Consider the following 12041-nt stretch of genomic DNA (forward strand, 5'->3'; position numbering starts at 1 on the left):
TTTCTTGATGGTGTGGGAACCTACTCTGGCACCTCCAATAGCTGTGCACACGTTTATCTATTCTCCCTATATTGTGTCTGCACTTGTCCCTTCCTTGCTCCCCAAATTTGTGTTCTCAAATCATCCCCATTACACAAAATCTAACCCAGCCCCGTTATACTAAATACCCCCATCACAGTAAATCGCCTTCTGCCCCGTTAAATCTCCCTCACACAGTTTATACCCCCTCACACCCACAGAGTAAATACCCCCCTCACACATAGACAGAAAATGACCCCCACACACAGTAAATACCCCCCAGTAAACACTCCCCACACAAAGTAAATATCCCCTCAAACAGTAAATACCCCCCTTCACCCACAGTAAATATCCCCCTCACACACAATAAATACCCCACACACACAATAAAGACCCCCTCACACACAAACACCCCCCTTACACACAATACCCCCTTCACACAGACAGTAAATACCCCCTCACAAACACAGTAAATAACCCCTCACAAGCACAGTAAGTAAACCCCTCACACACACAGTACACACAGTAAATACCCCCATCACGCAGTAAATACCCCCATATGCAGCAAATACCCCTCACGCTAAATACAACCACACAGACACATTAAATACACTACCCCCATTAAGCACCAACCACACACACTAAATACAACAAACACACAATCTAAATACCCCCCACACACACAGTAAATGCACATACACAGTAATTATTCCCCCAGTAAACACACCCCCAGGGAATGAAATACCCCTCCAAGCAGTAAATTCCCTCCCTATATCTCTGGTGTCCTTAGCTCCACTAACATGAAGCACTTACCACCAATCTGCGCCTCTACAGCGTCGGAAAGTAATGTCAGAAGCGTGAACGCATGACATGATCACACTGCTGGCGTTGCTCTGACCCAGAGGGCAGAGCTTCAATTGTACTCGAGTCTGTTGGATGTGAGTACAATTTGAACACTGGGAGCTGGCACGCTGCAGCTTCTCTGTGCCGGCTATCAGCATGACAGCCGGCTCAGAAAACTGCCGACTCTCAGTTCGAGGGGCAGTAGAATGCAGCTGCCGGGGGAGACACTTCGGACTGCCGCATTAGGCAGCCCGACTGCGCCACCTGCCGGCTGAGCCTCACAATTTTTGTGTGTAAGTAAAGGCTTTTTTCTGCCCACTCTTCCATAAACGCCACCTCTATGGAGTGTACGGCTTATTGTGGGCGTATGGATAGATATACTAAACTGTGCTTGGGAACTCTCCATCTCCTTCCGAGTTACTTTTGATCTCTGTGCTGCCTCCCTGATTAATGCCCTCCTTGCCAGGATTGCCAGTTTTGGTGGGTGGTCCTCTCTTGGCAGGTTTTTGTTGTACCATGTTCTTTCCATTTGATGGTAATGGATTTGATGGTGCTCCAGGGGATCATCAGAAATTGGGATATTTTTTATAACACAACCCTGACTTGTTCTTTTCAACAACTTTGTCCGTGACTTGTTTGGAGATCTACTTGGTCTTTCTGGTGTTGTTTGGTTAGTGGTGCCTCTTACTTAATGGTGTTTTCGCCTCTGTGGCCTTTCACAAAAGGTGTGCCTGTACTGACAGAATTGTGACACATGGATTGCACACAGGTGGACTTCCTTGCATGAAGCTTGTGACTTATGAAGGTAATTGCTTGCACCAGAAATTTTAAAGGGCTTCATTGCAAAAGAGGTGAATATATATACACATCCCAATTTTTAGTTTCTTGATCCAATAAATTGAATTTATGCCTATATTTTTCTCTCTTCACGTCACCAGCTTAGACTACTAAGTGCTGATGCGTCTCGCACAAATCGAAATACAAAAATATTTAAAGACCGGCTGTAATGTGACAAAATAAGTAAAAATTCCAAGGGGGTGAATACTTTTGCAAGCCACTGTACTTGGCTGAGAACATACAGCCGATGCCTGGTACATGCTGCCCGTTGCTCAGGCAGCATGTATCAGCTGTCAGGATCACTTTAAATGGAGCTGTGGCCTCTGTGATTGGGTGAAGACACAGGAACATAGTATTGTATACAGTAAGGATATGTGCATATGGAGTATCCAGTTGAGAGGAGAAAAAAATCTTTTATAGATAGATTATATATATATTAATTGCTGCCTGTACAAGACGCTCACAGTCCCCCTATATGCAGTCTCACTGTCTGCTTGTTATTTAGGAAGACATGCAGTATTGTTGACTCCACATTAAAGGGAATCTGTCACCTATTTTTTCGTATATAAGATGCGGCCACCGCCATCAGGGGCTTAGCTACAACATTCTGTAATGCTGTAGATAAGCCCCAGATGTAACCTGAAAGAGAAGAAAAACGTGTTAATTTATACTCCCCACAGGCGGTCCGGCCCGGGTCCGATGGGTGTCGCGGTCCGGTCCGGCGCCTCCCATCTTCTAGCGATGACGTTCTCTTCTTTGCTTCCCGACACGGCTCAGGGGCAGACGCACTGCTCTGCCCTGTTGAGGGCAGAGCAGAGTGCTGCAGTGCGCAGGCGCCGGACCTCTCTGACCTCTCCCGGCGCCTGAGCCGCGACGGGAAGCAAAGAAGAGGACGTCATCGCTAGAAGATGGGAGGCGCCGGATCGGACCGCGACACCCATCAGACCCGGACCGGACCCCGGACCGCCCCTCCCCGGTGAGTATAATATAACTCCTTTTTCTTCTCTTTCAGGTTACATCAGGGGCTTATCTACAGCATTACAGAATGCTATAGATAAGCCCCTGATGGAGGTGGCCGCATCTTATATATGAACAAATAGGTGACAGATTCCTTTTAATTGCACACAGCTCTGCTATGCACGGATTACACTCACACTTCTGCTTTCTATGCACACCCAGTCTTTTAGTGTACAGATTGCTTAACACAGCTCTGCTTAAATTTCTGTCCATGTATTTAAAGTTTTGCCAACAAAGGCTTAAATGAGTTTAATAACACAGCAGAGCTGAGATTGCTGTATATAGACATCAGAATATTGTGGACAATAGATAAAATTGGAGTCTGGCTCAACAGGACTGGATTTTTATTTTATTTTTATTTTTCAAAAGAAAATATAGTACGTACAAAAGAAAATTTTCATGGTCGAATTGACCTAGTCGACGCGTTTCGACTGCACGAAGCAGTCTAAATGCCCCGTTACACACAACGATGTCCCAGCGATCCCACCAATGATCCAACATGGATGGGATTGCTGGGACATAGTTAGGCTGATGATCGCTGGTGACCTGTCACATAGATAGACTCACCAGCGATCAGGACCAGTGAGCAAGCTGGTTTCTAGGGTAAACAGCGGGTATCCAAGAGCCCCGCGGCTCTTAGTTACCCGCTGTTTACCCTAGATACCAGCGTGCAGCGTCGCTGATCGTTGGTCTCCCGCTGCCACACGCAGCAATGCGTGCTGGCCAGTGGGAGACCAACGATAAAAAATGGCCCAGGACGTTCCTGCACGATCAGCGATACCTGGCGGGGGGCCGGTCGCTGATGGATGTCACACACAGCGAGATCGCTGGAGAGATCGCTGATGTGTCACAAAATCAGCGATCTCGCTGTGTGTGACGGGGCCCTTATTCATGAGCTGAAATCAAGTTTTTGTTATCAGAATATTGCACACTGCCTTGTGTACTGCCTTGAACACTGGTTGCGTTTGTGCCACAATAAATGCTGCAGCTCTGACTTCTCTCTCCGTCTAGTCTTGAGCATTGAAATCAGGTGACTGATAAAGCTGCAGAGATAGCACCTTCTGTATATTGTTTTACTCTCTGTTTGAGCTTCCTCACTCGCTGACTGACCATTAAAACAAGGAGTACAGCTACACTGTTCGTTCAAGCAGCCCCTTCCTCCTGACTGCCGACTCCTGTCCCACTGCTGTAACCACAGAGGTCTCACTACTGCTCACATGAGGAGTTCAGGCCGCAACTCTTTATCCTGCTCCTGAGTTGCTCCAGAACTCTCACCACATCAAAGGTGCTTCAGCAGAGCGAGCAGCCAACATCTGGAAGCGGTCCCTTTGACAAATTCCAGAATTACCAGATGGCCAGTCCAGCCCTGTTATGAAATGACATCAAGCTCAGGATGAAGTGTTCGCTGGGCTTATTTCTTCTGGCTTTTAACGGCTCAGCTGGAGTTGAGGGAGGCATCTTTTCCCTATAGTCCTTTTCTAGACTGACACACGTTTGTAATGTCAGAGTCACTTATCTGTTATGTCCCAGCCGCTTACATCGCTGAAGGTCATTTGTAATGTCACTGTGTAGAGCTCCTAAGTTATTTGTGGAGGCAGGAACTCAGCCACTTTGTGCTCTCACATCAACAAAATGCCGGAAGCAAATTAGTGATGTCACAGTGACTTTATGACTGAAAGGTCTGGTGGCATCACACCAGCTACTGAATCTGACAGAGACATTAGCGATGTTACAGCTGCCTATCTATCTGAAACAATCTTGTTATATTTGTTTTTATGGTTCTTCACAAAATCCCTCAATGGTGTAACACTCAACTGGTAATTATACTATGGGAATGATCATAGCCCTGTACCTCTGACATCATAGACAGTAGAAAGCTCTATATTCCACCACAATTGCTACAATGGGAGTATCATTCCCCCATTATTCCTCACTGCAATTGTACCCATAGTTGCTGGTTTGCATGTCACGTTTGCCAATCCATTCTTACCTTTGGGATTGATGAAGATAGCTGAGCATTGTACTCGGCTGACTCCATCAATCCCATAAACACTAATTGGAATGGCAATGGTCATGGGCGACCATGCACTTCTTCTAAAAACCACCATTCTGGGAAGGAAAGATGACGTGACACCTGTTCTAGTGACTATTGGAGATCCCAGCAGTGGGGCTCAGGCTAGTTTCACACTAGCGTATGGAGGAGCTGCGGAGGGATGCGGACTTCCTCCGTGAAGCTCTGCCCATTGCTGTACCTCCTCCGGTTAGCTCTGCTTACGTCCGCATGCGGCCTGCATACCTATCTTTAACATTGGGTACAGGCTGTGCGGATGTAGGCGGATGCCTCCGCATGCGTCGTTTTGACGATGCAGAGAAAAAAGCAATTTCCAACACGTCGCCACATCGTCAAAACGACGCATGCGGAGGCATCCACATTCATCCGCACGGCCGGCATACCCAATGTTAAAGATATGTACGCAGGTCGCATGCGGATGTTGGCGGAGCTGACCGGAGGAGGTGAGGCAGTGGGTGGAGCTTCACGGAGGAAGTCCGCAGCCCTCTGCATCCCCTCCATCCGCAAATGTGAAACCAGCCTTACTCCCAGCAATCACATGTTTATCACTTTACCCTTTAAGACCAAACCTATTTGGATTGCAGTTTCATACACTATAGCATCAATTTGTTGCTGGTATTTTTATTATTATTATTATTAGAACATTGCTTATTGTTATCATATAGAAATGATTAAAGAAGCACTCCCGTTACATTTTTATGGGCTAAACTTGTGGGAACATATGTGTAGTGTAGGTGTATTAAAAGGATCATGATCGCAGTTGCTCCCGTCCTCTTCTAAGTCACGTGACTGAAGTTCCAACTCTACAGATAACACAAGGCTCTATGTATGAACTAGAAGTAGCTTTTACAATGTATGTCTATGGAGCTTCAGAAAAGGGCCCCATAGGCTTACCTTGTAGTAGTGACTTCTGGCTCACACATAGACCCCAGTGTGAGCCGATAAGTTGGAATAGTTATGTGCCCAGAAAAGGACCAGAGTGATGCTGGAAACTGAAGAAGATGGTGATTGGTAAGTACATTAATACATCTACACCACATGTACAATCACACAGATTTATCTCATAATAATTTTAATGGGAGTGTTTCTTTAAGTAATTTTATTAAAATTGAAGCAAAAAACCCCAAATACTACTCTTTATTCGCTACTCTTCACCCAACAACACAAATCCCAAAGTAAAGTGAAACAGTAGTCCCTGTAGTTGCGGAAGTCCATAGTTTATAGTCTATGAGCTCCTGTTTCAGCAGCCAGGAAAATTATTGCAGAACTTTTATGTAACTTTTCTACTTCTGATTTTCATGATATATTAGTTTGATACATTCCTTTAACTGGGGTAATTCTATGGAAATTTCTATTTTAATAAATTAATTTACTGAAAAGGACTTGCATCATTGAATGCCATGACCACTCATCTTGTCCTGTGGCACTTCCAGGTGTTGTCGGAGCCCTGGAGACTGTCCACATCTCAGACCCCACAGCAGCAGCTGAAATTATTTGATTTGGAAGAATTCCCAGAACACATTTCCGCTGGGGGAGGATTTGGACCCGTAAGTAATGGGAAAAAATCATTGGCCACAAAAAAGTATTTTCCACATTTACAGTATAAGTGATATATTTATTGATTACTATGCTTGACTCTGCTTAAAATGTGTATCCATTTACTGTAAACTACATTCATAGATGAACCATCAATGCTGGAGCAGTTATATACTTACATTTGAAGTTTAGCTGTCACTTTGATACTCTGTAATTGAACATGTATCATTAGAAAAGCTTGATTATAATCAGTGGTGCAATAGTTAAAGGGACTCTGTCACCAGGTTTTTGCTATGTAATCTGAAAGCACCATGATGTAAGTGCGGGGACTCTGACTCCAGTGATCTGCAGCAGAGAAAACTGTGATTCTATCACAAGTGCTGCACCCAGTAAACTAAGTAATCAGGGTCTCTGTCTTTACATTATGCTGCTGCCAGATTACAGATTGCTGCTGAGAGATTCCCTTTGATTTGATGAGCCGAAGTCTCTATGGGAAACATTTATCTTATTACAGGTGGCTGACGATGGTTATGGTGTATCATACATCTTTGCGGGAGAGAATGTCATCACCTTGCACATTTCTAGCAAATTCTCCAGCCCTGAAACGGTATGACTCCTTTGGGTTAGAATGTAATTACAGTGCCGTGTAGATCTTTGCTAAGGGGTGTTTTTGTGTTTAACTGTTTTTATTGATTTGGAAGTTTTAATAAAGGGAGGAGTGAGGAGGGAAATGTAAGGTTTTAGGAAAAGGGGGAGGGGGGTACAATTATGAGAGGGGAGGGAAAATGGGTTGACAATAAAAACTAGAAAACTCCAAATATACATTTCCATAGCTTTGCATAGGAAATTAATCCAGATGTAAACTGTATAAACTGTATCTAACTTAAGTTTATATCATAAAGAAAAACTGTAGGCACTTAATGACCAGTATAATAAAAAATAAAAAAAAAGGTTGTGTGTTGACCAGATCTGTGGGAGTATTCCAACAGCCGTACCGTAGCGCAGATGTCGTTTATTATTTGGATAATAAAGTATATCTTTGGTTTAAGCCGTAACAGGCATTGATTTCCATTTGTCCCATTTCTTTGCGTGTTTCTTTAAGTCATTATTAATAATAGCGAAGCGTAGTTCCAAAGAGTAGTGCGAAGAGATTTTCACCAAAATATCTGAAAACTTTGGCACATCCACTCTTTTCCAGTACAATGCCAGGGAATTCCTAACCACCAGGAAAATATGTATTATAACAAACCTTATCGAAGGGTCGAACTCTTCAAGGTCAATAGAGAGAAGAGCGGCCTTTGGAGTTAACGGGAAATGCCTCTTGAGAAGGGAGTCAACATATGTCGAAGGGGTATTTTGTAATAATAAAGAGAGGTTTGACATATAAGAGGTAAAGAAGATGAAAATAGTTATTCATTCCACCAGTTGAAGGCCATGTTTAAACCTATTTGTTAACTATGCTGCCAAATAAGGTTGACAATTGCCAAAACAAGCCTAATGCGACATTTCCCATGGAAGTGTGTCATCGTAAAATGGCCTATTTTTAAAATCCAGTTTCAATGTTAAAGGTTTTTGCGTTTCTATTTCTTTGCTGTTTTTTTGTTTGCTTGTTTTAATAAACAATCAAACATTAAAGAATCAGAAATCTTACCATTTTCACAAAGGCCATCTGTACAGACTCATACTTCCTGCTCTGTACTAATGACTTTTCGGCAGTTATCATCACTAACAAGATTTCAATGGAAGAGAACACCTAGCCATCACTCAAAGTCAGTCATGAGCACGGCTCGCCTCCCCTCCTCTAGTCACAATGACATTTGCTTGGATCAGATCATGAATAGTAACTCCCATCTTGAATTGGAGCCAGTCTATTGCTGCCTATATCCATTTGGTTGCTGAAAAGGTATTATAATTATAAGCCTAATATTAAGCATTGTGGCTACTGTGAAAGTTGAAAGATTTCTGTGTTGTTGTTTTTTTAATATATTTAAATAGAAAATAAAAAAGATTATAACTTTTATTTGTAATAAGTATAACGCATTTAACATAGAATCCTGACTTATTACATCATTTTCTGAAGACCCTCTCCCTTAAAACTGAAAACTTTGTATTAAGTGCTAATCCTATCAAACGAACATGGCACAGGCAACAACTGGTACACTTCTTAAAGAGAATCTGTCACCTGATTCATGCTGCCCAAACTGTGGACAGCATGAATCAGATCCTTTCTGCATGATTGTAGCTAGATATGTTTTTCTCTGAACCGCTCTGTTTGAGGAAAAAATGCTTTTAATACCCATATGGGAAGCATAGCTGGAGACATGATTAGTCTGGCACCACGCTCAGCTGGCTTCTCCTAGCGCCACTTTAGGTGATTGATATGTCTCTTGCTAAGGGAGAAACTTGTTGATCACCTGCAGTAGCGCTGAGAAGTCTCTGGCTGTGGTTTGGGCACTATGAAGGAGGTGACAGATTCCTTTTTAATATTTGTTTCCAACTATTTTGGTGTGAAATACAATGAAATCAGACCAAAACTGTGTTTAAAGTGCTACCAAGAATTTAAGGGATTTCTGACATGACTCACTGGCAGAGGATTGCCACCAAATCTTAAAAATTGTCATATGTTTGAAAATTAGAATTGTGTTTTCTTACACTTGTTCAGCTTGGTAGGTAAATGATGACAACTGATCAGATTCTAATCGTTTCTCTAAACGATGAGACAATAATAGGGAATCGAGTGTTCATTAGATCATTAGTGGGTGATTACCAACTTCTGTAAACATGCTGACAGCTGCCCAATAAACGAGAAAAACGCTTATCCATTGGGTGAGTGGATTTTTTATGCCGGTATTAAAATCATCATTGTCTGCCGCGCATCGAGCCTTGTTAACCAGACATGTTCTGCTGATAACAATGATAATCTGTGCGCCCTTGGAGATCATATTAATGATCATTCAGAGCATAGAGAATTCTAGTCGGCCTGTCTAAATGAGCCATTACATGACCAATGTTCGACTTGTATGTTTCCAATTGGCAGTAGTTTACCCTTCTATTTGAGTGCAGACATCTGAATTCTTACAGTGCGCGCAATGCACGCTGTTAGGATTTTCCGTTGTCGCTGCTGAGAGCGGGCGGTTACGTGACTCCAAGTATCCAATTTACATACTTGTGCTCACGAGTAGACTATACATGCTTGGATCCACCAAATACAAGTGAATTGAATGAGAAATGATTAAGTATAGTAAGAATGTGGCTGGAAGTATGAAAATCACAAACTTGCGGTTACATGTCCATCCGCTCTCGACAACGACACCAAATAATTCTAACAGCATGCGAGGATTCAGAAGAATTTCACCACTAGAGCGGACATTCCCTTAAACAAAGGCTTCCCGGTCTGCTATGTAGTTGAACCTATTTGGACCCACCAGTGTAAAACTGAAGAAAAATTCAAAATAAAAATAAAACAAACAAAATAAAATGACTTAAAAAAAACAAAAAAAAAACAAATTGCCACAAAATCGTAGTATTTATCCTAAATAGTGAACGCTATAATTGTATATATATGCTTGTGTGTTTGTTAAATAAATGCAAATAAATATTAAATTTTCCAATATATAGTGTATTTCTTTATAAATTCCTTATGGTTTTTAAGATCTCTGCTTCCTTTTGACCAACAGGAACCTTGATATTTTTAGTCAAATGTCAGTAGAAAGTGATTAAATGGCTGATTTAAAATTTACCAAAATAATTTTATTATCTGATCCTGAAAGCGGGTAACAAAAAGATACAAAGTGCTTAACATTGTAAATAATTACATATTACACATCAAGTATATCCCATTAAATATTGCACATTTAATACAATTAATCTCAGATGTCATACTTGAACTACTGTTAGCTTGTTATGTAGCAATTTTTGCAGTGTAAACTATACTTCCCAGATATAAAACAGATTACAGAAAAGTCAGTGATATTTTAAAGCATTATACAAATAACTTGTTGTGGCTCTTGTACGTGCAATTTGTATTAATCTTTTAATTGATGTGACATTTCTGAGTTATCTGTCATGTTTGTTCCTTTTGCACGTACAGATATGGCCTCTGTAATGCGGCTTACATTTACCACAATGTCACTGGCTTTATATAGCTGACAGTCTCATTACACTGCACCTACCCTAAGTCCTATGTAAGGGAGTCTGAGTATTCTTATGTGATGTATCTTCAGCCTGTGTTTCCTGCCTCCTGCTTGTGATTTTTCTACATGTCAGCGCTTTCAAGTAGGAAATGGGCTAAAGCTATATCTTCTTGGACACACTGGAGATTGTGCACAGATAGCACTCACAGATAGTACAGATAGTGTGAGACAGAAGAGTTTTAGACCTATGTTGATAACTTTCTTACATAAAGTAAGGTAGAACTTATGTAATTTATTCTCTGGGAATATATTTATTTTACTAACTTATATAGTGCCATAATTCCACAGTGCTTCACAGACATAATCAGAACTGTCCCGATTAGGGCTCACAATTTAAGTACCTTATCAATATGTCTTTGGAATATGGGAGGAAATCAGAGTACCCAGAGGAAACTCACACAAACAAGGGGAGAACATACAAACTCCTTGCAGATTTTGTATGTGGTGCGATTTGAAATCCGCACCTCAGCGCTGCTGGGCTACAGTGCTAACCACTGAGCCAATATATACACACGTCGTCAAAATTGTTGGTACCCCTCGTTTAATGACAGAAAAACCCACGATGGTGACAGAAATAACTTGAATCTGACAAAGGTAATAATAAATAAAAAATATATGAAAATGAACAAATGAAAGTCAGACATTGCTTTTCAACCATGCTTCGACAGAATTTAAAAAAATAAATAAAACTCATGAAATAGGCCTGTACAGAAATGATGGTACCCCTGAAAATAATGTGACAAAAGGGACATGTTAAATTAAGGTGTGTCCACAAATTAGCATCACAGGTGTCTACAATCTTGAAATCAGTGAGTGGACCTGTATAGGGCTACAGATACTCACTGTGCTGTTTGGTGACATGTTGTGTATCACACTCAACATGGACCAGAGGAAGCGAAGGAAAGAGTTGTCTCAGGAGATTAGAACGAAAATTATAGACAAACATGTTAAAGGTAAAAGTTATAAGACCATCTCGAAGCAGCTTGATGTTCCTGTGACTACAGTTGCACATATTATTCAGAGATTTAAGCTCCATGGGACTGGAGCCAACCTCCCTGGACGTGGGCGCAGGAGGAAAATTGATGACAAATCAAAGAGACGGATAATACAAATGGGAAAAAAAGAGCCCAGAAGAACCTTCTAAATAGATTAAAGGTGAAGTTCAAGCTCAAGGAATATCAGTGTCAGATTGCACCATCCATTGTTGTATGAGCCAAAGTGGACTTCATGGGAGAAGACCAAGGAAGACACCATTGTTGAAAAAAAATTATAAAAAAGCCAGACTGGAATTTGACAAACTACATGGTGGCAAGCCACAAAGCTTCTGGGAGAATGTCCTATGGACAGATGAGACAAAAATGGAAGTTTTTGGCAAGGCACATCAACTCTATGTTCACAGACGGAAAAATGAAGCATATCACGAGAAGAACACTGTCCCTGCTGTGAAACATGGAGGAGGCTCTGTTATGTTCTGGGGCTGCTTTGCTGCATCTGGCACAGGGTGTCTAGAATCTGTGCAGGGTACA

The 12041-nt window shown here is 41.7% G+C and overlaps 1 protein-coding gene across 1 annotated transcript in view; it reads left to right on the forward strand.

Annotated features, from left to right (window-relative positions):
• CPT1B (carnitine palmitoyltransferase 1B) overlaps positions 1-12041 on the forward strand; it is a 64568-nt gene that overhangs the window by 49806 nt on the left and 2721 nt on the right. The window contains exons 17-18 of the mRNA XM_073579315.1: positions 6220-6333; positions 6837-6929. Coding sequence (XP_073435416.1) covers positions 6220-6333; positions 6837-6929 — 207 coding nt within the window. The remainder of the gene's footprint in view (positions 1-6219; positions 6334-6836; positions 6930-12041) is intronic.

Source organism: Dendrobates tinctorius, unplaced genomic scaffold (assembly GCF_039654945.1).
Source record: "Dendrobates tinctorius isolate UK_male_01 unplaced genomic scaffold, ASM3965494v1 ptg000062l, whole genome shotgun sequence".
NCBI lineage: Eukaryota > Metazoa > Chordata > Amphibia > Anura > Dendrobatidae > Dendrobates > Dendrobates tinctorius.